Below are 25,300 nucleotides of genomic sequence, written 5' to 3' on the forward strand. Positions count from 1 at the left end.
TGCTTTCACATTCCATTCTTCTGCTGGTGAATACGTAGTTGTTTCCACTCTGAGACACAGACTTGCAGGGCATGCTCTTATACATGTCTCACCGCGCACACAAACGCGTTTCTCCAGGGTGTGTAGCTAGCAGAGCAATTGCTGGCTCCTAGGACTGTGTTGTTTCGGAACGATTACATAGTGCCCTAAGTGTTCCCCAAGGTGATTGTGACAGTACACTGTCACTAGCAGGATTGGTTTGGTTTTGTTTTTTGTTTTGCTTCCCCACATCTCCACTAACACGCGGCACGGTCAGATATTTTTAAAATGTTCAGTGGTCCCTGAGTGTTCAGCTGCACTGCTGTCCTCTCACCCCCCATTTCTAGTGAAGTTGTGCGCTCTTTACGTTTGTTACGGTTTTCTCTGATGTCAATTGCCTGTTCAGTCTTTTGTCTTTTTTTTCTGTTGGTCATTCATGACCCATATATAAGATGCTAGTCCATTTTTAGTTACATACGTTGCAATCTCCTCCTCTGAGGAAAATCATTTCACTTTATGATGTCCTTCACATAATAAAGAGTGTTTTCTAAATAGTTATATTCATCAGTCACTTTTTGTGCTTTTATGTCTTAAGATATCTTACCCTAATCATTTGTAAATATAATTGCGTATAATCATATTTCCCTATTATTTTTTTAGAGTTCTAAATTTTTTTTTAACACTTTTAAGGTCTTTAATCCACCTAGATTTTATTTTGGTATGTAGTGTGAAGTAGGAATCTATTTTTTCCTGAAACAGATAATCATTTCATAAATAATTTTTTCCTGTCATTTTCATGAATGTATGGGGGTGTTTACGGGCTACCCATTTCTGTTAAATTGGCTTATTTGTCTATTCCTGCACCATCTGGTCTTAATACTGAGTCTTAATAATGTGTAGGACAGCTCCTCTTGCTCATCTTTAAAATTCTCTTATCTGTTCTTTTTTTAATTAGAGTATTTATGGGAAGCATACTAGACTCTCTTACTCAATAGAGGGAAAACCACAGGAGTGCTGGGTGCAGCCAGACATCAAAAACGCGAATGCTGCCAGCTCTCTTTGTCTCCGTGCTTCTGTGCGTGTTAGCTTCATTCTCGCTCACTGCAGAAGGGCTTCCTCATGTGGCCAGAAACCAGCAGCTCCTGAGTTGACTCCCTGCACGCTCCTCTGCTGGAGAGAGTCCCTTCTCACCTATCATTAAAAAAAAATCCAAGGGAAAGACTTGGAGCGGCCTGCCTTGGGCCAGGCACCCCTTCTTAAACCAGTCATCCTCGGCCACGGGAGCAGGGCACCCGGGAGCATGGCCGCTCCTGCTGGAGCCCCGCAGCTAGGGGTTGGGTAAAGAAGTTCCCAAACGTGAGCGAGGGTGTTGGGCAGATCCATGCCCCGCTCAGTCATTGGCTGGGGACCGCAGAGGCCTCTGCTCAAATACTGCAGCAGATCCCAAAGGCGCTGCGTCTCAAGGCTGTCACATACCTGCTCCCTTCACAGCTGACCAAGAAGTTCTTGGAGGGACATTTGAAGAGCATACTTATCCATGGTCCACCCTGGTGCTGCACAGATTTATCTCTCCGCACAGGTTCAGGGAGCAGCTCCATTGCATGGGGTGTGAGGTTGGGACTGCTATTCCATTCGAGGTCACGGTTCAACAACAGAGTGCCGGAGGTACCGTGCGAGGCACCTGAGTGCCACACGATGCCTCCCTGGCCTCATCACGTACTAGGAGCCCTGCCTCCACTTGCTGATCAGGGGCAAGGACGTCTGCCTGCTGGCCCCTCACACGGGGATCCCAAGTGCCCAGGCGGCAGCCATACCTCACTGCGGCCCCTGGCAGGAGCTCATCCCTAACGAGTCCCTCCAACTCTGCAGAGCCCAGAGTTGCAAGGATGAGAAATGCCAAGTTCTCCAGACGGTCACTGGGAGTGACAGGGAGGGGAGCTGCTGCCGCTTCCACTTCTTGGTTCCTCGGCACATGCTTTCTTCCTGCTGGACACAGCACCGCATTCCTGCCCCTGATTCAGTGCGTATACCACATCCTGGAGGAATGGCCAATCCTTAAGGGTCCTGCCTCCAAGATGACCTTTTATAATCGACAGCCAGGTTAGGAGATCCTTCAGGGTAGGGTGCCAAGGCTTATTCATCTGTGTAAACCCAGAGTCTTTCATGTTACCTTTTTCATGAATTTCAGACAAACATCTCCAGTAGCAAACTTGATGTTGACACCTGGATGTTCCAAAAAGACCACTCTTTGAGGCTGGAAGCATGTGGTGGTGGGGATTGTGTTGTTCTCTTCGTCATCATTCCAGTGCCTAAAAACAGTTTTGGGGGCCCAGTAAAGTTTTCTTGGACTCACTTGCTCTGAGTCCCAGCATTGGGGCAGCAGCTTGACAGGCACCAGGGACATACGGGGAGGAACGGAATTGTCTGGCATCAGGGCAGTGGCTAGAGAGATAGTTTTCTCCCAGGCAGATGTACTGGCAGAGACCATTGTTCCTTTCCTGAGCCCTCATCCCATAGCACCGTAGGCTATTAGGCACTTGTCTTATCTCGTCTTGATCCTTTAATCTTACGGAGATTCCATAACAAGGCCTGATGTAATTTGCAAATGCATTGATTTGCAAGTTAGTTGGGAAGAATTGACATTTTTTATACTGAACTGTTGCATTCTTGTGCATGCCATAGCTCTACATATATTTGTAGCCTTCTTTTATTACAAAATAATATTTTTATAACACTTATAAATAAAATATTTACTTTTTAAATATATTTTATTATTTTTATATGTCTTGAACATTTTTGTTAAACTTATTTCTAGGCATCTGGGAGTTCCTATGGCTGTTATGGATAGAATATTTTTATGTCATCGAGGTTTTCAGTTGTGATTGTGGCACGCGGCAGTACCGTGATTGTTGTGTTGATCTTGTATCCAGCAAACTTGCCAAACTCATTATTTTTCATATTTTGCCTGGAGATTCCTTTGGATTTTCTGCCTACGCAGTCTTGCCATTTGAAAATAAGAATAGCTTTGCCTCTTCCTTTCTAGTTTTTAGACCTTTTCTTTCTCTTCTCTTATTTTATTAGGCCTCCAGTACAAGAGTGACTGGTAGAGAAGATAGGGGGCTTCCTTTCCTTTTCTACCATCTATGGAGATGCTTCTAAAGTTACATGACATTTACAGAGTGTGTTTGATAAGTAAATGTAATCAGGTTAAATCAGTCTTCTTCTACTAGTAGTTTTCGAATAGTTAAAAAAATGACTGGTTGTTGAATATTGGCAGATTTTTCCCCCCTGCAATTGTTGATAATCCTATGTCTTGTCTCACTTATCCACTAATGTAGTATATTATATTTTGGATATAACAGCATATCCTCTTAAATTTCCCACATAAACCTTACTTAGTCATAGGTTTTAAAAAATTCATCGTTCTTTTGAATTGCTAACATTTTTTGGGATTTTTGAAGCCAGGCTCATAAGAAAGATTGGTTTGTAATTTTATTTTCTTATACTGTCTTTGTCCAATGTTGTCCTAACCTCATAAAATGAGCTTGCAATTATTTCTGAAATGATTTATGTTAAATTTGAATTATGTACTTTTTGTAGGTTTGATATAATTTCCTTGGAAACCTATTTAGTCCTACTTTCTATCAGGAAGTAGGGTGGCCATTTGAGTACTGTCCTGAAATCATAATTGAACACAAATTCAGATGGTATTCTCTTCCTTACAGTGTATTGATGTTGAAAATTTTAGCTCACTTTCAATATTTCTATTCTATGTTTTTTAAAGTATATTTAAGATAATATATTTATCTTGAATTGTTGCTCTCCTTTCATCCTTACATGCTAAAAATTTTATCATATCCTTTGTTATTTCTTCCTTTAACCTGTAAGTTATTTAGAAATTGAGTTTTAAGTTTAGTATTTGGGATTATCTGGAGTGAGTTTTTAGTGTTGATTTTGAGTTTAGTGTCACTTTGGGCACATAACCTGATAGGATGCCTAACATTTATTCTTTAAAATTGTTGAGGTCTCTTTGCTTCTCAGTTCATGGTCAAGTTTAATAAATTGTTTACTGGAAAAGAATCTAGCCATTTTTGAAGCATAGGGCTGTATACATGACAAATAGAGGGAGCTTGTTAATCTTGTAATTTAAATATACTCATGAAAAATGTTAAAAATATGATATTAAAAAAATCCCTTTCTATTAACTTTGGTTTGATCTGTTTCTGGAAGAATCCTGTTATAGCCCTGCTATGATTGTGGTTTTTATCATGTTTTGTTTATAATTCTGTTTTATTTTTCCCTTTATATATTTTGAGGTTATATTTTTAGCTGCCTCTAAGTTTGTTATTGCTTTATTTCCTTGGCAGATTTCATATTGTTACTTTGGTTATTCTATGTTATCCCTCTTTCCTTGATAAATGATTTTTGTGTTGTTTTATTCTGCTTGATTTCTTTTAGTTTGCCTGCAAGATCTTTTTAAATTCTATCATTTTTGACCTTTTTAAATGTGTGAGGTGAGTGTATTTCCTTTAAACAGCTGGATACTTTTTAATCCAATTTTAGTCTCTAACTTTTCATAGGACAGTTTATTTACATATGTTATAATGACCGATACATTTGAATTTTATTTCTGTTCTCTTATTTTGTGTTTAGTATCTGTTGGTTCATTGTCCCTTTCTTTGCTTTTTACTTGGCTGCTTTCTGGCTTCCGGGTAGATGGATGATGTAGTCTACGATCACTTTGGCTCTGCTGCTGGTTCTAAAGCTACAAATCATATTTTTATTCTTTTAGTAGTCACCATAAATTTTAAGATAAGTACTATATTGTAATTTTTCCCTAAAACACTTTAATTTTCACAGCAATGCTGTGGGTTTGCTATTATTAGTTCCCCCTACGAATGAAAGAGGTGACGCTCAAAAGATAAAGCAAATTGCCCAGCCTCACATAGTCTGCTAGTGGCCCAGGTGGATTTGAAATGAGATGGATATTATTAGAAGGTCTGTAGTTTTTAAATTGAACACCATGTTGCTTAAAAGTGATTAAGGTCTAGTTAACTGGAAGCATCCTTTCATAAGCCATCGTTTTTCACAACGTTAGAAGGCAGCCCAGCTCTGCCAATAATTTGCTCTGCAACCTTCAGCAACACACATTCTCTGCCCAAACCTCAGTTTCCCTCTCTGTAAAGGGGCTTGATTATCCCTAGCAGCCTTTCTGGGTCATATTTTCAAAGAGCTCAGAGAGTACCTCGACCACGGTCATTTAACAACTGCCCCCGCCTGCCTTTATTATTCATGGTGAAACAATTGAGGTTTAACTATAGTTTCCCACAACAACACTAAACATTATTTAGATTTATTGCTTAATTATTCACCAGTTTTATCTAAATTTGAATCTTTGTGCTGTAAAATGTGAACTTGCAGAGTGACATTTATTTCCCATTAACCTAATGAGCCCTTCCCGCCCTCCTCCCCCGTAGCAATTCATTATGAAGGGGAGGATGACTTAGTCTCAGATTTTGTTGTGACTTTTGTTTGCAATGATTCCTCTGGAAAAGAGATGGTGGCAGCGTTTTCAGGGTCTTTCTGGTAGAGCAGAGGGCAGACCCTGAGCTGTCCCCACTGCGTGGGCGGCGCCAACATCAGAGAACCACATACCTGCCGCCACATACCTGCCGCCAGCTTGTCCCACGGGAGAATAAAAGGTACTTTTGGACGGATGCAGAGCAAGAAGAGACACAAAAATAAAAAAGCACGCTGCCTGAGTGCAGTCACGGTAAAGAGCCTGGGCTCAGTGAGCAAATGGGATGCAGGTTCCAGGAGGCGCTGCGGTACCGTGGTTAGAGGCTGGCACGCTCATGCTGAGCTGCCTGGGTTCCAGTGCCTGCACAGCCACAGCATGACCTCAGTGCTCTCCACACCAGTTTCCATCAGCTGTGCCTCCATTTCCCATGACAGCGCATACCTAAGAGCCCCACAGCTCACAAGACATGCCCTGGCCTCAGGGAACTTCTCTCCCTCTGTGACCCGCCCCACCTGCCTGTTGCATACACTCAGGCTAATCACCCAGGGCAGAATACACACGACTTCCTCAGCCCTCTGTCTGTGCTCACGCAGTGCCCGCCACCTGCAGTGTCCTTCTGGAACCTCACCTAAGCTAGGTCCTCCTTATATCAGACTCTTCCCAGGCCCGTCACGGCCTGAGCTGTGTCATGCTCCTCTGCGCTTCCGTCACGCTTTTCTTCAAAGTAAAGACCAAAACCTACCTCTCTCACTACCTGTTTTACTACAATGACCTCTTTGCGGTCAGAAAAGTTGGGTTCCTGTCCTAACTGCCACTGATTATCAGCTGTGTGATCTTGGGCAAACCACTTCCCCTCCGTAAGCTTTAGTGTCCTCATCTGCGAAATGGGAATCGATACTGCACACCTCAGAGACTCATTATGAGGACTAAATGCGCTAATATCCATAAAGTATTTAGAACAGTGCCTGACACTTGGCCCTCTGTAACTGTAAGACATTACCATTTTATAAAGGCAATAATAATAATAATGTCTATTGTTAAGAGATTGTCACGGGAGTTAAATGTAATGACATGTAACAAAGGGCCTGGCACAGTGCCCAGGCCCCAGCTCAGCTCAGCAGGTGAGAATATGAATGTATAATATATTATATATGATATTTTATATATATTATAATCTCCAGCGTTTATAACTTAACAGAGCAAGATATCTGAGAACAAAGAGGCTATGTTCAAAACTGGTGGTAGAGAAATAATAATGCAAAATCTAAAGGAGTACATTCTAGGCCATCAGACAATACTCATAATCTCTTATATTTGTAAAGCACTTGAGAGCATACAAAGTGCTTTCCGATCCATTCTCGCGCCTGATTTTTGTCCTATCAACACAGAGGATAGGCATTTTTTTTTAACCTCTTCTTTTAGAGATGAGGAAACTCAGGTTCAGAGAGATGGCATAGCTCAGCCACCGTTCGCACTGCTGGCAAGTGGCGAGCCAGGGTTTAGAGCCTCAGCCACCACATTCTTTCTAGAATCTTCCAGAGTGTTCTGAGTACTTTTGGAAATGGCTGTGCTTGGCATAGAGACACACATATCCAGGTGTGTGGAGACTGACTCCCAGGGGTGAGGCATCTGCCTCGTTTTCTTTAATACTCCCCGCCTCTGATCTCTAGTGCCGAGCTCTTTCCTCTGGCCCCCGAAGAGAAGGGTCCTCTTCGCTTCTTTCAGGGGCCTAACTCTGTGTAAAGTGAGTGCCCCGTTTAAGGGGAGACCACAGCCTGTCAGGGTTTCATGTTGAGCCTCTGCATAATTGTGTCTCCCTGGGTTTGTCTGTCTGCATTGTTGGCCGCTGGCTTTTGTCACCCTCCTGGTGCCAAGTTTTGCGTGTGGCTTCTTCAGGAGCCACATGACAACTGTCCGCCTGCAGTGCAGAACCTGTAGATTCAGGGTTCTCGGGGAAGGAATGTGCTCACCTCCTCTAAGGCCCCTCTGTGGCTGAGGAAACAGCCTCAGGGAGGAAGAGGGTCTTGTTCAACGTCATGCAGGAAGTAGCATTAGCAGGATTCGAACCCAGAGAACTTGGTCCCTGACCACTGCTTTGCCATCTTAGCTCATGAGCGCCTTCCCTTGGCTTCCAGATCGGCCATCGGGACTTTGACGTGGAGAAGCGTCTTCGGAGGGACCTCAGAAGGACACATGCGCTGTTGTCAGATGTGCAGCTCCTTCTGGGGACAATGGAAGATGGAAAGACGTCAGTCAGCAAGGAGGAGCTCGAGAAAGTGCATAGCCAGGTGGGTGTCTCGAGGTCCCCTCAGAACTGGGCTGGGGAAGTATTGCAACCCTGAGCGGGGTGGCTCTCCGTCCCAGGCCCAGGTGTGGCCGCGTGGGGTGCTGACGTGCAGCGGGGGACGTTACCGAGGTTGGTGGGTCACATGGAGGTTGGAGATGAGGAGAAGGGGTTTATAAATGACTGAGGAGTCTCGTTCCCTTCTTTGGGGCTGAGACAGGATGCATCTTAGGGGCCTGGGCAGATCGGGCCCTTGGGCAGAATGGCTGAGAGCAGTGCACGCATGCCTTGGTGTGTGCCCGCACTCATTACATACGTGGGAGCGTGTATTTGTACATGTGTGGGGGCGTGCATTCTTAGGTGTGTGTATTTGTACAAATGTGTGAGTGTGCATTCATAGGTGCGCGTGTTTGTACATATGTGCACGTGTACATTGACTACCAGGGCTGGGTGTGAAACTAACAGTAATAGCGCTTATAATGCAAAGCACTATTACTACCAACAGTAACAAATAAGGGCCATTTCACCGCCTATTGGAAGGCTACTGATATGACCATAGAATGATGTTGATCACCGCTGCCACCTACACAGGATGCTGCACTGAGTTCTCAGGAGCGCTGAGGGAGATGAGGACCATCATCTCCTTTCCCAAAGCGAGGTGACCACCCGCAGTCACACAGCTAGAAAGTGGCAGAGCCAGGATTCAAACCCAGGTCTCAGGTCCCGTGTTCCTGGCTGCCGTAGAGGAGGCCTAGAGCGGCGGCTCTGAGGGCCGATGGGATGTGAAGCCAGGTGGGCGTGGAGGACCTCGGGACATGTACTGGTGTGGTCCGTGGTGGCAGGTGTCCAGAGGTGTCCGTGGGTCAGATCCCACAGCGGGGTGGGAGCCTTTGGAAGAGAGGTCCCAGGACGGAACGATGCAACAGGACTCCAGCTGTGGGAGGCTGAGGTACTGTGCCCTTGCATTCTGTGCTCCTCCTCAGTCACACGCCTCCCTCCGACAAACCACTGCTGGGTCCAGCGCTGGGGAGAGGGAGGGCATTTCCATCTACCTTCACTACGTCACCTTCTCAGAGCATTGCCATCCCTCCCTCGTCCTCCTCCTCCGGCCTTCTGTCCTGTGGCCTCAGCCATGCCAACGCGGCCAGTGGCTTTTTTTATCTTCACGGGACGTCCTCAGAAGCTCAGGTGGTGGTCTGCACTTTTTGGACTGGCTCCTGAGCAAACCTGCGTTCTTCCTGAGGCAGGGCTCTCTTTTATTCACGTCTGCCGATACCCATGCAGTCCATTGCACGTAGTACATACTGAACAAAACTGAAGAAACCAGGGAACAGAGAGGGTGAGGAATTGGCCTGAGGTTACACAGCCACGTAAAGGCAGAGCCAGGCCTCAAACCTGGGTTTTCTGACCAAACCCAGTGCTCTTCCCTCTTTCTCTTGGAGGAGCTCCTGGCTGTCGGCAGATCCCCAGGAAGGCAGCGGGAGGCAGCAGAGTCTAGCTCCAGGCTCCAGAAACACGACCAAGAGCATTGTGCCTGTCTCTGGGGCTAGTTTCCCGTCTGTAAAATGAAAGATTTCCGATAGAGATTATTAGCTAAAGTAGGAAAGCTTTTTTTAAAAAACAAACAAACAAAACTAAATTTCAGACTTGATTCAGATTTTGCTGGTTTGTCCATTAATGTCTTTTTCCTTGGCAGGACCCAACCCAGGGCACCACATGGCATCACGCCTGCCTAGTCCCCTCTGGTCTGCAACAGTTTCTTAGTCTTACCTTGTTTTCATGATCTTGACAGTTTTGAGGAGTCCCGACCAGGTGTCCTCCGGAATGTCCTCCACCCTGAGTTGGTCTGACGTTGCTCTCCTGATCCCACCTGGTTTGTGGGGTTTGGGAAAGAACACCCCAAATGTGCAGTGCGGTTAAACCAGAAAGCACGTGAAGGCCCTTCTGTCTTCATGACCCTGTGATTCTTAGCAGCTTCCTTAATCAGGGCACCCTCTTCCAGGGGGCCTGTCCTGGCTTGTCCAGACCGTCCTGGTTCTGGTTCTGTGCCCTGGACGAGCCCTCAGCCCTGGGAAAACCAGGACCGTTGGTCACTCTGCGTTGCCTGTCTGTTGGGCCAGTCGAGTGCGCGGTAGACCCTGAGCCTGTCGATTTGCCTCAGGTGCGCAGAGAGAGCCACGCTGTCAGGCAGGGGCTGGGCGCCCAGGGCTCAGGCAGCCTCCTTAGCGGGGATCCGTGTGCGCTGCCTGCTTCCCGCCAGAATATTCCCTGTGCCACACCGTCCAGGCCCTCCCCTCCCCACAGGTGAATGTTCTTGAAAAGGAGCCATGGTGGGTTTGTTTCTTTTTTATTCTTTGTTTAGTATTCATGAGAAATCTCCCTCTGCTGGGTTAAAATGTGTGTTTTTGGAAAATAGCGGTGTTTAATGAAGGCGCCTCGAGCTGAATCAAAGAGCTTCATTCTTCTGAAAGTCCTTCTTCCCAGTCTCTGCATCCGGCGCCTATCAAAGGGAATCCACAGCCTTGGCTTTCTGTTGCTGTTGTCATGGAAATTGTTAGAAGGATGGGATTGCGTGGACCAGAGGTCAGGGTACAGTTGCTTTGTCTCCCAGCACACGTGTCCCGGATGCCGGAGTCGGGGCTAATCAAATAAAGCGATGATGACATTGGGCATTGCTGCGTCTCCTCTCTGATGAATGGTATTTGTCCTTTACCTGAAGACTCCAGGGACAGAGGCAGGGAGGGCAGACAGGAGGCGGAAGGGAGAGGAAGCTAAGTTTGCTGCTGACTGCATCTTAAGTGCTGGGAATGGTACTGAACAACTTCTTTCATTCATTCATTCTACAGCACCTACTGTGTGTCGAGCAAGGTGATAAATCCAAGTACCTAATGGTGATTAAGACAGGTGTGGTACCCTCCCTCACGAAATTTACATCTGATGGAAAAGAAGGCAAGCAAACAATGACACAAATAAATAGAAATACCCACACCTTAATTCGGGCAATAGAGGAAATAAGTGCGGTTCCAGAGTCGGAAGTTGCAAGGGCTCTTGTTTCTCTGGGACGGTCAGCTACACTGCCCCGGGAGAAGGAAGGGCAGGCAGGGACCGCAACGTGCAGGGCCTGGAAGGGCTGGAATTTATTCCAAGGGTGGTGAGAAGCCATCGGGAGGTTTTGAGCAGAGAGTGACAATCTAATTCGCGTTTCAGAGGGTAACCATTCTGTGTGGAGAGCAGATGAGGAGGGGGTGGGTTGATGCCCGTAGGAGGCTGGAGCACCCTTCCAGGCTGGAGGCAGCGGCCACCTGGAACAGGCGCTGACGGAGGTGGCCGGAAGGGGCGCACGGGGGGTTGGTTTGAAGTTGACGGGACTTGCAGATGGTTGGGGTGGCGGGAAAAGTGCCTTATAAATAATCCTCGCCGTAATCCTAGGCGGTAGATACTGCTATTTTGACCCATTTTACTAATAAGGGAACAGGCTTTGAGAGGCTAATTGACCCAAGAACATAGAGCAATATATGTCTGAAAGCTTGAATGCCAACAGTTTTGGACCTGCGCAACTTGCTTTGCATACTGTGGGTCCTGTTAACATTTGTGAAGTGCCTACTGTGTATCAGGCTTTGCCAAGTGTCTCAGGGTCCCCCACACTTGGCTGCATCTCAGGGAACTTGCACATTATTTACAAATCACAAATTTCTGGACCCATCCCGGACATGTTCTTTGTTTGTTTGTTTTGATCTGGGCTGGGATCAGGATTTACATTTTAAAACAACTACCTCAAGGGATTCTGATGCTAGACTCAGGGCCAGCACTTGGAAATCATGGGCCTCATTTTTCCCACAAAACATCTTTCCTGTTCGGTGACAGTGGCTCCGTTTCGCTGATGAGAAAACTGGCAGCGAGGTTATATCAGTGTCCCACTGATTTTAAAATTAAATTTTGAGTCAAGAGAGCTGGATCCAGCCCTGGCCAGGTAGCTCTGTTGGTGAAAGCATTGTCCTAATACACCAAGGTTGTGGGTTCAGTCCCTGGTCAGGGCACATACAAAAAACAGCTAATGAATGCATAAGTGGAACAACAAATCAATGTTTCTCTCTCTCTCTTGCCCTTCTCTCTCTCTTTCTAAAATAAATAAAAAGACATTAAGAAAACTGGGTCCAGCCCTTGCTCATTTTGTGACCTTCAACAGCTGACATGACCTCCTCGAGGCCTTTTCTTAACGCTCGGTGGCATCGCTTGATGCCCCAGGCACTTGCACAGGTGCTTGTGAGGTTAAGTCAGTGAGTGCTTCAGAGACGTGAACACACTCCATCTTGCTAATTGTAGCTTTGAAGGGTTTACTCCATCAGGGCGTGGACGAAGGAAGGTGTTTGAATGCACCTCTTAGATAATCACAGGCGTTCGGCAAGGTTTCCACCCAGGGATGAATTCGAGGCCAGGCTGCAGGGGTGGGAGGAGACAACCAGGCCCCTGCCCTCCAGAGACAGACCCAGGGCCAGGCCGTCGCCAGGCAGGATGAGCAGCAGTTTGCCAGTGGAATGTCGGAGTTCAGCTGAAGAGAGCGCCTTTACTTCGGCTGTGGGAGAGGAGCTGGTGGCTTCCGCTGTCTCTTTAAAGATGGAAATGAAATGCTGGTTAGTACGATGCACACAGCCATTCTAGGAAGCCACAGAGCACAGAGGGGCAAGGGCACGTCGATGCAGGAACTGTATTCCTTGTCGCATGGAGTTCCCGGCAGAGGGGAAGGAGAGCAGAGCGCGCACTGTTAGCAATTGAGCGTAGAGCCGGCTTGTGCGTGTTTAGTGAGCCTGGCTAAGCGGTTTGGGCTTTGGCGATAGGGAGCCATAGCGAGCTACCCAGCAGAGGGGGGATGGTCAGAGTGCTCGTCCAAGACGGCAGGCTTCCACAGGTCTAGCTGCGGCACTGATGGGTGGCAAGCCCGCTCGGCCGGAGGCACGGAAGGGCCCCCGAGAGAACCTCTGCCCGAATCCCTGCGCGCTGCCTGAGCGGCCTAGATGCCCATGGCCCCACCACCGAGAAGCCTGAGAAAATTATCTGGCTCTTCCTGCTCAGTTTCCCCTTTGGCAACCTTGGCTCTCTGTCTCAGTTATTTCTGAGGATTGAGACCCTGATGATTAAACACGAAGACTCTGGGAATGAGGGAGAAAAAAAATACACCTCTTCAGGTTCAAATCCTTCCTCTGCTTCCTAATTAGCTGTATGATTTTGGGGCAAGTGTGGGGCACTCTGCTTTTCAGAGCCTCCTTTTTCTCACTTGAAATGGGGATGACATCCCTAAGTTGCTGGACTGACATAAAGGACCCTAGACTATGGCTTTGAAACAGTTCTCTGAACTCAGAACTAAGAAACAGTATTTTTAAGATCCCGAATGCCCCCCTGGCTCCCCTGTCGTGCACGCTGGTGTCCGCTGTTGGCAGCCTTTGCTTTCTGGGCACACAATTTTACAAGGCCTCATGAAACAGGTAGACGCGGCGATGTGTCGGGTTATCTAATGACACCTGTTCTTTGGGCGCCAATTACTAATTAAGTCCCATGGAATGTTTCCACTGGAAACAAACTAATCTGGAGACAGAAGCAATTCCAACAACCAAGATATATAATTGAGATAATCGCTGCGCATAAATAACATCTGTGAGCAGCAGATGCTGGCACCTGGCTCCACGGAGGAAGTGGAAGACAGCGTCTCTCCAGGGCAGTGGTGGCTTTTCTTTTTTTATTTTTAAATTTGATTTATGCCTTTGACCTTTGTCTCCCTCCCAAGAGAAATATGGTATTTCATTTTTGTTAAATGAGAAGAGTTTGCACTGAACTCTTTCGTTGTTTAATTAATTCAGGCCGGGGGCTGTCTTCACCCCTTCCTGCTGAGAACAAAGCTGTCACCAAGTCTGAGTCACCGTACCCCTCAAATAGCTCTGGAATCCATCCCCTCTTCTCTCTCCCCACCCTTGTTACACGCCACCTGGATCTCGCATTTGGCCTTCCCTCAAGTCTGCTGGCCTCTGGTCCTGCCCAAGCCATCTTCCTGCCACCTGATCTTTAGAGACAGAATTTTAAAATGTAAATACGATCTTGGCTTTTTGGGTTCAAGATCCATCAGTGACATCCCAGTGCCCAGAGGATGCAGGCCCTTCAGGACGCACAGTTGGCTCCTGCCGTGCCATGGCCCCAACCAGAAGCTTAGAGCAGCTTGGGGTCCTCCACCCCTGGTCTCTCCTCTCCACCTTTGCCCATGCTTTGTCCTCTGCTGGGGCCTTGCTTGTGCCTTCTGAGACCTCGTCGCCTTGTGAACAGGGAGCCTCGGTTCTTGGGCCTGAGCATTGTCTCCGGCGTCATCTCTGGCCCTTGGGGTGCCCCGCCTCTCCTCTCATGCTCTCCTCCATTGACCCCTACGATAGTACATAGCATTTATCAAAATTAACCCCCTTACTTGTCTGTTCTCCTTTACCTTCCAAAGCCTTAAAAGCAGGGATGGAATGAGGAAACATGTCAATAGACTTGCCCCCAAATCATAAAGGTGTTTCAAATCCACAGAGTCTGCCACCCGTACCCGGGGGCCTAATAAGGACCAGCCAGAGCCATCTGTCCTGCCTGTGGGCCCGCTGCGGCAGGAAGGCCCGAGTGTCCCGGGAGGCCCTTCCTAAGGGGGTTCTGGCTCAGCCCCAGGCTCGCTCTGCTGGGCCTGTCAGGCCTGGCGCGCCTTGTAGGCGAGGAACTCCCAGCGGGGGTTAGGTAGCAGTCTGAGAGCCCTCCCCCACACCCACCGTCCCTGCGTGGGAGACGGATAGCCCTTGTTCATCCCCAGTGCCTTTAATAGAGATATTTGTCAGCAGGTGTCACCCGTGCTTTCGTGAGACATTGAAAATAATGAGTGAGCTCCGGACAGACAACCTGGCGGGGGTCTTTGGCGTGAGCGAGCGCGCGAACGAGCGCCTGCGGAACCTCTCTCCCAGCCAGGAACCACAGGGCAGCCAGCCTGGGCGTTTTATTTGAAGAGGCTTTTTCTTTCTTTCTTTTTTTTTTTTCTTTTTAAAGATTAGGTGGAGTGGATTGATTCAATATTAACATAACCTCCTGTCAGAGGAGATAAAGACCAAATTGTAATTGGTGAAAAACATGGTTATCGTGGGCCTGCTTGCCCCACAAATATTGACACTCCAGTGCTGTGAGGGATGAAGCAGGAAGAGGCCGCCCGCTGGGCGCAGGGGAAGGGGCTCAGCGCCTCCCCACGAGGACCTGCTACTGGTGAGCCATGAGTGAGGGGCGAGAGCCCGCCCCCAGGCAGCCCCGCCGTCCACACCCACGGAGTCCCCATGTCCACCCTACCAGCAGGGACGCTGACGGCAAGCGGCCGTTGTTTAGGTTGCACCAGGCCCTGAATGATGCTTAGGGGCCATGACCTAATTTTCTCCCCCCGAAACCCACTTGCATGTAGTGAACTCCACGAGCAGGACCTCTTCAGTTTGGGGGCGGGAGGGCAGGAGTGTGTCTGCCGTCAGAGCGGGCTCAGTGAATGCGCGGGGGCTGCTGGGTGGGCGGGACCCCTGGGGGCAGCCGCTCATGTCAGGTCCATTTCACGCCGGACCGGCCGTGGAGGGAAGTTGCCGAAAGTCACAGAATGTGGGGCAAGCAGGGACCTGGGATTCGAAACACTAATGTGTTTTGAATTTAAGACTTACAGGAAAGTTGCAATAGGCAAAGGGTTCTTATATATTCTTTACCCAGATTCATCAGTTTGTAACATTTTGCCTCACTTGCGTTATCATTCTCTCTCTGAATGACAGTTTCTGAATTATTTGGAAACAAGTTACAGGCGCCATGCCCCTTTATCCTAATCAAAATCAGAAACTTAAGCATTGAGGAACTACGGATTGCTGTCCCCTGCTGTCCCCGGGGTCAGCTAATTATGTCCCTCAGGCTAGATTCAGGCCCCTGCCTGGTTTTTTTTTGTTTGTTTGTTTCTTGTTTTTTTTTTGGTTGCTGCTTCGTTTACTTTTTTAAAAATGACAGCCTTTGAGCGAAGAAGGCTTTTTTACATTTTTATTGATAGATTTGCATTTTACATTTTTAAATGTCTGCATTTAAAGTGATTATATAAGTACATACATATATTTTTTCAATTTTCCCTCTTGGTCCGCAAAGCCTCACATTTTTACTACCTGGCACTTGAACAAAAAGTTTGATGACTCCTGATATTTTCTGCTGACTATTCGTATTCTGCCCATTGCTCCATTCTTGTTATTTATAGCATTTCCCCCCTCCCGTCCCAGGAGCCAGGGTGCAGAAGGGCTCGCGTTCAGTTTTTACGATGCTATAGAGCCTCGGTCTTTCTTTGCATTTGACGACACTGGCATCTTCGGAGGGTTCAGGCCAGTCATGTTGAGGAGTGTCCCACCGTTTGCGTGGGCTGGAATTTGAACCCCCGTCTTTTTCAGTTCAGAGCCTTTGGGATTCGTGCGGGTCTGAGGGTGAGCCCCGGGCAAACGGGGACGAACTGGTCATCCAAAGCCAGTGTCTCCAGCACTCAGCGATCCAGGGAGGATAAAGGGGCTCCTGGCCTCGCAGTAAGGCTGGTTCTCAGAGGCACCCGGCAGATTTAGGAGAGAGGGCGACGAGCCGGATGCCGGCCTAGGAGCCTTTCTGTGACTATCTGCCCGTGTTGCATTTTAGATGAATTGTTACCGTCTGCACGACCTGGCGCTGTGTCTTGCTTTTCCTCCCCATTATGCATACGAGAGTCACTTGGTATTATTGCATGCCATAGTTGGCTTAGCCTCCTGGCTATTTTATGAGACTTATATCACTGTTTATTTTGCTATTGAGGAACATTGAAGTTGCCTCTAGATTTTGGTTATTACTAATAGAGCCGCTGTCAACATTGTTTACATGTTCCTTTATGGGGCGGGGGCACGTGTGTGCACTTCTCTAGGGTGTACACCTAGAAGCGTGGTATCTCTGGATGGTAGTGCCCCTGTTTCTTAAGCTGTAGTGGATACTGACACGTGGTTTTCCCAGTGTCTGTAGACAGGCACACTCCTGCCAGCGGACGGGGAGACTTGCGTGTGGGTAGAGTGTGAGTAGCTGAATGTTCTGGTTTAGTGAGTATGGTGGTGCAGGATGGTGGGTCCACCGTACTCGGGGGTCAGCCCAGGCCTCTCAATCCAGCCCCCCAGTTTGCCATCAGCCTCAATGGGGACTTAAGGGCTTTCTTTTGTAAAGTGAGTAAGAGTCGAATTCTCCCGGTACCTTTCAAGTGTGTGCATGTCTGTGTGTGTTTTCTTTGTGCAAAAGCACCTCGTCGTTAAAGGGAAATCTCCTCAGAATGTCCTCTGCCTCGACCATCAGCCGGTCAGGACTCCATGAGGCTTCCCTCATTTATCCCAAAGTGAGCGCCTTCCATCGCGGGAGAAAGGGACACACCCGGGGACCCAGGCTTTGCTGAGCAAGTCTGTGGTCATCCCTCTGTCCAGGTTATCCGTCGTCTCCTCCTGCGGGGCTGGGTCCCGTGCACATGGCCCTTGTCCTTCCTACGGAGCCCCCAGTGCCTGGGCCAGGGACCCATGCTGGGGAGGGCCCGGGGACAGTGACAGGGATGGCGTCCCCAGGGGTGCTCGGCTTCAGATGGGCAGCACGGGACGCCAGGCAGCTCAGGCTGCAGGCGCAGGCAGCCCGTTGACTGGGCCGGTCGGGGATGCTCTGAGCTGACGTTTGGCCTGGCTGCCCCCAGTGCATGCCTGTGGAGTCCCTACCTTGTAGGGTGAGAGGTGAGGAAGACCTTGGAGGCCTCTGGGAGCCCACCATCTAGTGGGAAAACAGCCATGGAGGCACACAGATCCTGTGCTATTTAGGGAAACAGTGGGGTGCCGAAATATGATACAAGAGAGGGTGTAAATGGGAAGGGGGCAGGGAGAGCTTTCTGAGCATTTGGTCCCACTTTTCTAAGTTTGGGGGTTTTCTTTCTCTCTCTGGAGAGCATCAGTGCACCCCAAATCCATTGTCACCAGAGGGGACACCATGAAGGGAATATCTGAAGTCTGTTCAGTCATGTAGGACCTGGCAGTCCTTAGAGCCTATAATACAAAATCCGGAAAGACTCAGAGCCCCTCAGAGAAAGATGTAAAGCAAGTGCAAGGAGGCCTGCTTCGCTCGGAAGGTGGTAAGGGCATGCCTTGGGGCCTAAAAGAAAATGCTGAGGGGTTTGAGAGAGAGAGCAGTTCAGGTCCTGGCCCTGTTCACCCTTTCTTAGCTGTGTGACCTTGACATGTTAGCTCACCTCTCTGATCTTCAGGTGCCTCGTCTATAAAAATAGCGATGAAAATAGTATTTCACAGACTTGTTACACTCTGCACATTAACAGATGCATGGGAGGCATGAACAGAGAGTAATTTATGATTATTCCACTATTAAAGAGGATTATTATTACTCTGAAGAAGATAGGAACAATAAATACTCAGGAAGCACTTTGGTGCATCAATAAGCGATGGCCCCCGGCACAGTGTAAGGAAAGTTAGGGAATGTTTAGCATGAGCGCAAAGAGTTTGAGATCAAGGACACACGGAGAAGCGACCATATGGTCTTAGGAAATTTCCCTTTGGAGCCTCTGACATCCAACTTCAGAGCTAGAAGACGGACCGAAGGTGGACCGGGCCTGACGTTTTATATACGTTTGCATTTAATAAATTTGTTGGCTATCGGGGCTGTCTGTAGTTTGAGATGTTGGCAATCCCCTTCGGGGAAAGACTTCCTGCTGAAGGTTAATTTTTCTGAGTGCTCTGATGGGGTGTCAGGGCCTGGAATATGTTGAGATTAGCCGCCAAAGACACCGTTTCTTAGAACGCTTCCCCCTGGCATTTGCGCTGCAGTATTTTTAAATCCTCTGCGTTGTTCAACCAGACCCGGAAATCCATGTTCTAACCACTCTGCTGAAATATCAGTTTTTCCTCTCCTCATTTCATTCCATATGTCAAGCCAACTCATCTATAGCTTAATAATAAGTTCAAAGCAAACATTGTACCCAGGTATTTAAAGCCGGCAGATGGCTTCACATAGGAAAGTAATGCTATTCATCGGCTGGTAGTTGATGTATATGTGATAGGAATCTCAATTGCCCTCACACGGAATGAAAGGACGTGGGTGTTGGGGAGAGAAAGCCAGAGATGAACTCAGCAATAGAGAGAGGCTTGTGTGCAGAGGGGGCTGTGTGGTGGCCCAGAAATAATTTGGAGTCTCATCGACTTGAATCTGACCTTGAGCAAGTCACTTCCCCTGCCCAGGCTGCAGGTTCTCCCTTGGTAGCATGGCGAGGGCTGACTCCTCCCTTGCAGGGCTGTGGTGGGCGGGAGTGATAATCAAGTGGCCCACGCACGCAGCGTTGAGGACATCTGCCTCCCTTGAATAGTTGGTGGGGGGATGTTTGCCCATGATGGGTTGGGGTCCAGACCCAGACTAGGGACATGGTAAGTGATTGTTATTCTGTCACCAGGATCTGGGTAGGGCAGCTTTTGTCCCCCTTTCGGCAGCACAGCATCAGCAAACACTGCTGGCAGCGGTTTTGCGTGTTTACTCTGTGGCCGACCCTGTGCATGTATGTTCTCCTCTGACTTGCTCCGTGGTCCTGTGTCCGGGTTGCAGGTGACAGCAACCCAGCTCACATTGGCTCAGGCAGAAAAAGGGAAGTTACTGGCCAAAATATTTAAAAAGTTCTGAGGCTAACCCCGCTTTCAGGTTCGGCTGGATCTAGGTGCCCCAATGCTGTCATTAAGAATGTGTCTCCTTCCTCAGCAGCCTCAGTGTCCCCCTTGTGTTCTTAGACAGTCTCTTCCTTCTTGGTGGGAAGAGAGCCCCCAGGCATTCCAGGCTGGCATCCTGCACCAGGAAGAGCTCACCTTGTTTCTACAGTCCCAGCAGAAGTCCAGGTGTCAGCCATACTGTGATCCCACAACCAACCAGTATGGCCAGCAGGAGGTGCGGCGCTGATTGGCTAGAGCTGAGCCAAAGGCATCTCCTCAGGGCTTGGGAGCCCCATCAGGACCATTGGCGGATAGATACTTCTTGCAGGGAAGGTTGGATGGATGCTGCTATCAAAAGAAGGACGACTAGATGCTGTGTGGTCACATCACCAGTTTCCCCCCACAGAGCCTATATGGTGGGCCTGTCTGTTACAGAAGGAATGTGGTGTAATGGCCCAGACGGGAGCTTGGTGGCCAGGCCACCCGGGTTCATATACTTAGGGGCTTGCCACTTAGTACTTGTGTGACCCTCAGTAACTCCCTTGACCTCTCTACCCCTCAGTTGCTTCTGCTGTAACAGCAGGGATGGTTATTGGCCCCACCTCAGCACAGCGCTGTGAAGGTCACGTGAGTTATTGCATGACAAGCATTCAGCGCAGGGCCTGGCGCAGAGGAAGAGCTTGTTGTCACAGCCTGTGTGGGTGGCACCCCCTGGGCTTGTGCACAGCTCATGCAACTGGACTCTAGGGTCCTCCAGGCATGTGAACCATTATTTCCCCCAGCCTGTGAATGGGGAAACCACAGCTCAGGGAGGCTAAGCGACCTCCCCAAGGCCACAGGCTTGCCAACAGGGAAGTGGGGGCCGGAGCCCAGTTCTGCCTGTCCACCGGGTCTGCTCTTCATCACCACGCAATGCTGCGTGATGTCGGACGTCCCACCTCGTGGTAGATGAGAGCCAGATCGGGAGGCTGCACCCCCACCCCCATCATTGGATGAAAAGTGTTTAAAGCAGTGCCTGGCGCAGAGATGGAGTTCACCCTCATACCTGGTGTGCCTGCCCCCCTCCCCGCCCCCGCCCCCGGCTCGTGCTTCCATCCTGCCCCTGAGAACTTCAGGCTTCAGGGACACTTGGCACCTTCTCGCAACCACTGAGGAGGCAGGGTCTCGCCAACTATCCCAGGCCAGAGCTACAAACCCTTCACTCAGGCAGCGGGTCAGGAGCACCTCCCCATCTGCAGCTGCAGTTTGTGGAGGACCGGGAGAGGGCACGTGCTCATTCAGTGGCGGGCCTCTGACCCAAGGGGCCGCGAAGGAAACGGAGGCCCCCTCGGCGCCTGCCTTTCGGATCTGGAGCGGATGTGGGGGAGGGCGGCTGACTTCATTAGCTAGTGTTGGAGTGACCGAGTGTGTGGGGGGATGGGGCATGCTTTCTGGAGATCAAAGGTGTTTCCGTGCTGTGTGCCTACACACCTGTGGCGTTATTGTATTGATTTTCACAAGGAACAAGATTGGGAAGAGAAAGGAAAACATGAACGTATCTGAAAGTTGTCTGTTGTGGCCTATTGTGGGTCTAGCCACACAGTAGGTCTGGAGAGGGAAGGAAGTCATGGAGGGCTTTATCTCGACCAATCCCTCTCTAGCCCACGTCGCGCAGGCCCGATGCAAACCCAAGACAACAGCTGTACCCAGCGTCCTGCTCAACGTGGATGAACCATTACTTCCCCGACTTTGTGAGTGGGGACGAGCACCGCTCAGACACCCAGCCACCTACTCAGCATCACAGGCTCATAATCGATGAGTCCGTGGAAACGTGCTGGTGACTTGGAGCTGAAAGGTGTGAGGTGGCAGCTGCCACCTGGGATCCTCATTACCCCCCTGGCTGCCAGGGCTGGAGAATAGACCCCAATAACCTTTCCTGAGGAGCCGCTTGGCAGCCAGCCGTCCTCACTCCGCTCTGCTCTCTGCTCCACCTGGAGCTCCTCCCGGGAAGGCAGCGGTGGGCAGGGGTGCCCCGCTGAAGCTTGGTGTCGGCTCTGGTGTGACTTGCTACCCAACTTCATAAAAACGTCAGTCAAGCAGCCTCCATATGGAAATAATGTGCAGTGAGTTATTCTTACGCCAGGTCATCCATAATGGAAAATCAGCCTGAGATGGTCCTCTATTTCTTCCTGCTCCCTAAAAGGGTAATAAATTGAAAATTTTTAAAGCTCAGCATTAAGACGGCTTGTCAGCAGCAGCCCGGAGCCCGCCTGGTGGGGGCCTGGGGCTGGAGGATTTCTGGTGAGGCCCATCCAGATCCTGTGAAAATCTGGGCCTGCTGGACTTGTGTGCCCCTGGGGTGGGCGCCCCCACCCTGATTCCGGTCTGCCAGGAAGCCTGGGTGCCCAGGGCCTGCCTGTCCTGGCCGTGACCTTGACAGGTGTGCCTCGCTTCCGTTCTCCTCGCCTCTAAAAGGTTGTTATAAATCCCCACACCTCAGGCTGTTAAGAGGGTGAAAAGGATGAGTAACAGCAATAACCACTGATACTTCTGTGGTGTTTTCTCGTTGCTAGTCACTGTGCGAAAGCACGCTCATGTTTTCACTCATTCATCCTGCAGAGATCCCATGATTAACTCTCTCCATTTTACAGAGGAGGAGCCTGAGGCACAGCCAGGGCTGAGTGACAGGCTGGGAGAGGCAGAGTGCCCAGGTCTGGGTCCAGTACGCAGGCTCTGACCTCTACATGTAGTAGAACCTGGCGCCTGGCAGGTGGCAATGCGTGTTGGATCCTCCCCCTTCCCTTGGGGATGAGCTTGTTCATTTCTGGACGGCTCGCGGAGCAGAGACAGCTCGCAGCGTGGCAGGTGCTTCCTTGGCGCCACCACACTGGCTCAAGCTCCGAGCTCTTGCAGTTCTCTCTGACTTACCTACCTCTCACTGTATGGTCTTCAGCCGGGTTCAGGCCACCATGACACTGCCTGAGTGGCTTCTGTTACAGCACCAGGCCACTAAGCAAACTGTTGTCTCTGCTCTTCAGTTCCATACTTGAATCCATCCTGCCTGTGTGGTCAGACTCTCTGGAGAAGGGCCACGGGGTCCAGCAGGAAGAGGTTGGACCCTGGAGTGCGACCAGCAAGGCTTATCTACGACCAGCTGAGTGGCCGTGGGCACCCCATCCCCTCTGTGAGCCTCCGTTTCCTCCTTTGTCGATTGGTGGCACTGTTTTCCTAGAGGTGTTGTGGGGCTGTTTTGAAACACTGTGCCCTGGAAATGGTCCCCTAGCACCAGTAGCAGGTGTGGTCGTGAATGCCAAAACCGTCATGGCCAAGATCATCCTGTGTCTAACCCAGGGGGAGCTAAAAGTCCGCCAGCAGCCGTCTCCATTGACTGCGTGTGTTCCTCTCTGCCTGGGGGGAAACTGCTCTTCTCCCTGCTCCCTCCAGGGAGATGGGGGGAAGGAAGGAGCCTTTCTGGGTCACACACTCTACACCAGCCGTAAATTGGGGTTAAAAATAGCGCCCTTTCCCCCAGCAGCTGCGAGGACCCCTGGCATCATGCTGATGAAAACCTCAGCCCTAGGAGCCACCGAGCAGATGGGAACTGCTGTCACCCTGTTCGGCTCCGCCCTGATGAGTTTCTCGCCATGGCTCGCCCTCGCCTGCTGGCCCTGGGCCGGGCGGCTTGGCCTGGCAGCGCGGCCCTGCTTGATGCCTCTCCCTCCCAGTATTAGTTACCTGACATCGTCCCCCATGATGGCCCATCTGTCGCTGCCTGCCCAGGCCTTTAGTCTTTAGGCTCCCCCACTGTGAGACCCTTCCATTGTCCCTCCGCTCACACTCTGCTCGGAGACCTGCACCTCCTCCCTGGAGGACTGCAGCAGTGTCCTCGCTGGCCACTCTATTTCCAGTCTCGCCCACTGAAGCCAGAGGGTAACCGTGCCCCCCTCCTCCTTAGAAACCGCTGGCGGTTTCCCTACACACTGAGAACAAACCTGAGCTTTGCGTCCTGGCTTGCAAGCAGCAGCTTCTCCTGTCCCTCCTCTGTCCCGCGGTCCCGCCACACTGGCTGCCGTTCGGTTCCTCAGCACCGAGTTTTATCCTGTTCCTGCCTCAGGGCCTTTGCACTTGCTATTGCCTCCACCCAGGGCACCCTTTCCCCTAGATCCGCACGTGGCTGTCTGTCTCCTTTGCCTCTTTTAGCTTCAGTGCCTCTCCTTAGTGAGGCCTCTGACTTCTGCATGAATCAAGGGCTGGTGTTGCCCTGTCTGCCTGTGGGGTGGTGGGTGAGCCCTTCATCCCCCTCCCTGCCTTCCCAGAGACCGCCGGTGGGAAGACAAGATTGTGCCTGACTCCTCGTGTCGTCTGTCGATCACGCTCTAACAATGCCAATTACCTCCCGTTGCTCCACATCATTTTTCTCAGTGTGTGTCAGTCCTTCCTAATCACGGAAGGAAATGGACCACCAGGTCATCCTCCGACAAGCTCTGCTCTGAGCCCAAATGCAGGAATACGTTGTTCTCAAGCTCTTGAAAACAGAGGTTCTGTGGATTACAGTGCCTGGTATTAGGTGGGGCTGGAACTAGAGGTGCCGTGTGAGGAACCTGTGGGGCTGGGCTGGGGTCTCGATTTCCCCACCTGTCACCCCAGTAAACTCCATAAAAAAAATTTAAAAAATGGGGATATTAGCACTATATATCTCACAGACCTAAGATAAGGACTGAAGGAGAAAATGCAAGTTGAACCTTTAATGTGGGGCTTGGTAGTTGATATTCAAATGAATGGCTGTCTATCTTTTCCCCTTGTTCCGTCGTTGTTGTTATTGTTCTCATATCTGGGCTGAGCTTCTGGACATGCTGAGGGAGACATTCTCTGCCCCGTTTGGAAGGAGACTGAAATGGTCCCAGGTGGGCTCTGCCCAGGCAGCCCCCTGCCCCACCGTGGGCAGCAGTCCTGGGGGCCCTCTCCTTGGCTCCACTGTTTTCCTTTTACAGATCAGTGGGCCCCTCGCTTACTCAGCGGCCTCAGGGCTCAGAGGCTGCATACGTGTCAAATCAGGACTCCAGTTTGCTTTTTTCCCTTCTGTCTGTGAGCACCAACTTCACTGTCATGAACCGTTTTGAAGGGACGGTGGGCTGGCAGGTGAGAAAGTGCACTGGTCTAGACAGAACAAGGGCGCCTTCGCTCGTCAAAGCTGTGGGATGGTGGGCAAGGTGCTGCCTCCTCAGAGCCGCAAGTGTTCCCTTAGGTGATTTCTCAGCGTGTCTTCTGTTCAGAGATTCTAGGGTTTAGACATCAAGGGGACACTGCCCATCGCAGACTGGACTGAGGGTTTCTGTGCAGATGTGGGTTTTTGGGGTTTTTTTCCCAAAGGCGATTGTGTCTTCTAGAGCCACATAGGTAACTATACCTTCTTGATGGCCCTTCTTTGCTAGGAGAGCAGGCCAACTATGTGTAAGTGGGTAGAAGGATGAGAAAGGAGGGTGAGAAAGAGAAATTTTGTTTAAGTAGGTGGCTTGTAACCTTCAAGAACCCAGTGAAAGGCATGGACCCAGGAAAACGCTCACATGTGGAGTACTTTGAAAACCATTTAAAATGGGGCTCACAACTCTGGTTGAGAGCCGCCTACGAGCGCCTCCTCCAGGGAGCTTCCCTGACCCCCAGCCCATGTTCCTGGCATGGCCTTGCCTTCCTCCTGTTACCTGTACCCCTCAGAGAGGTGGCGTTCCTGCCAAGGTGGCTGCTCCCTGCATGCCC

At 49.9% G+C, this 25,300-nt stretch overlaps 1 protein-coding gene across 1 annotated transcript in view; it reads left to right on the top strand.

Annotated features, from left to right (window-relative positions):
- MYO18B (myosin XVIIIB) overlaps positions 1–25,300 on the top strand; it is a 212,743-nt gene that overhangs the window by 118,053 nt on the left and 69,390 nt on the right. The window contains exon 33 of the mRNA XM_054594428.1: positions 7,675–7,827. Coding sequence (XP_054450403.1) covers positions 7,675–7,827 — 153 coding nt within the window. The remainder of the gene's footprint in view (positions 1–7,674; positions 7,828–25,300) is intronic.

The sequence above is a fragment of the Pteronotus mesoamericanus genome, unplaced genomic scaffold, assembly GCF_021234165.1.
Source record: "Pteronotus mesoamericanus isolate MK-2021 breed Mesoamerican mustached bat unplaced genomic scaffold, CSHL_Meso_final scaffold_507, whole genome shotgun sequence".
NCBI classification, from domain to species: domain Eukaryota; kingdom Metazoa; phylum Chordata; class Mammalia; order Chiroptera; family Mormoopidae; genus Pteronotus; species Pteronotus mesoamericanus.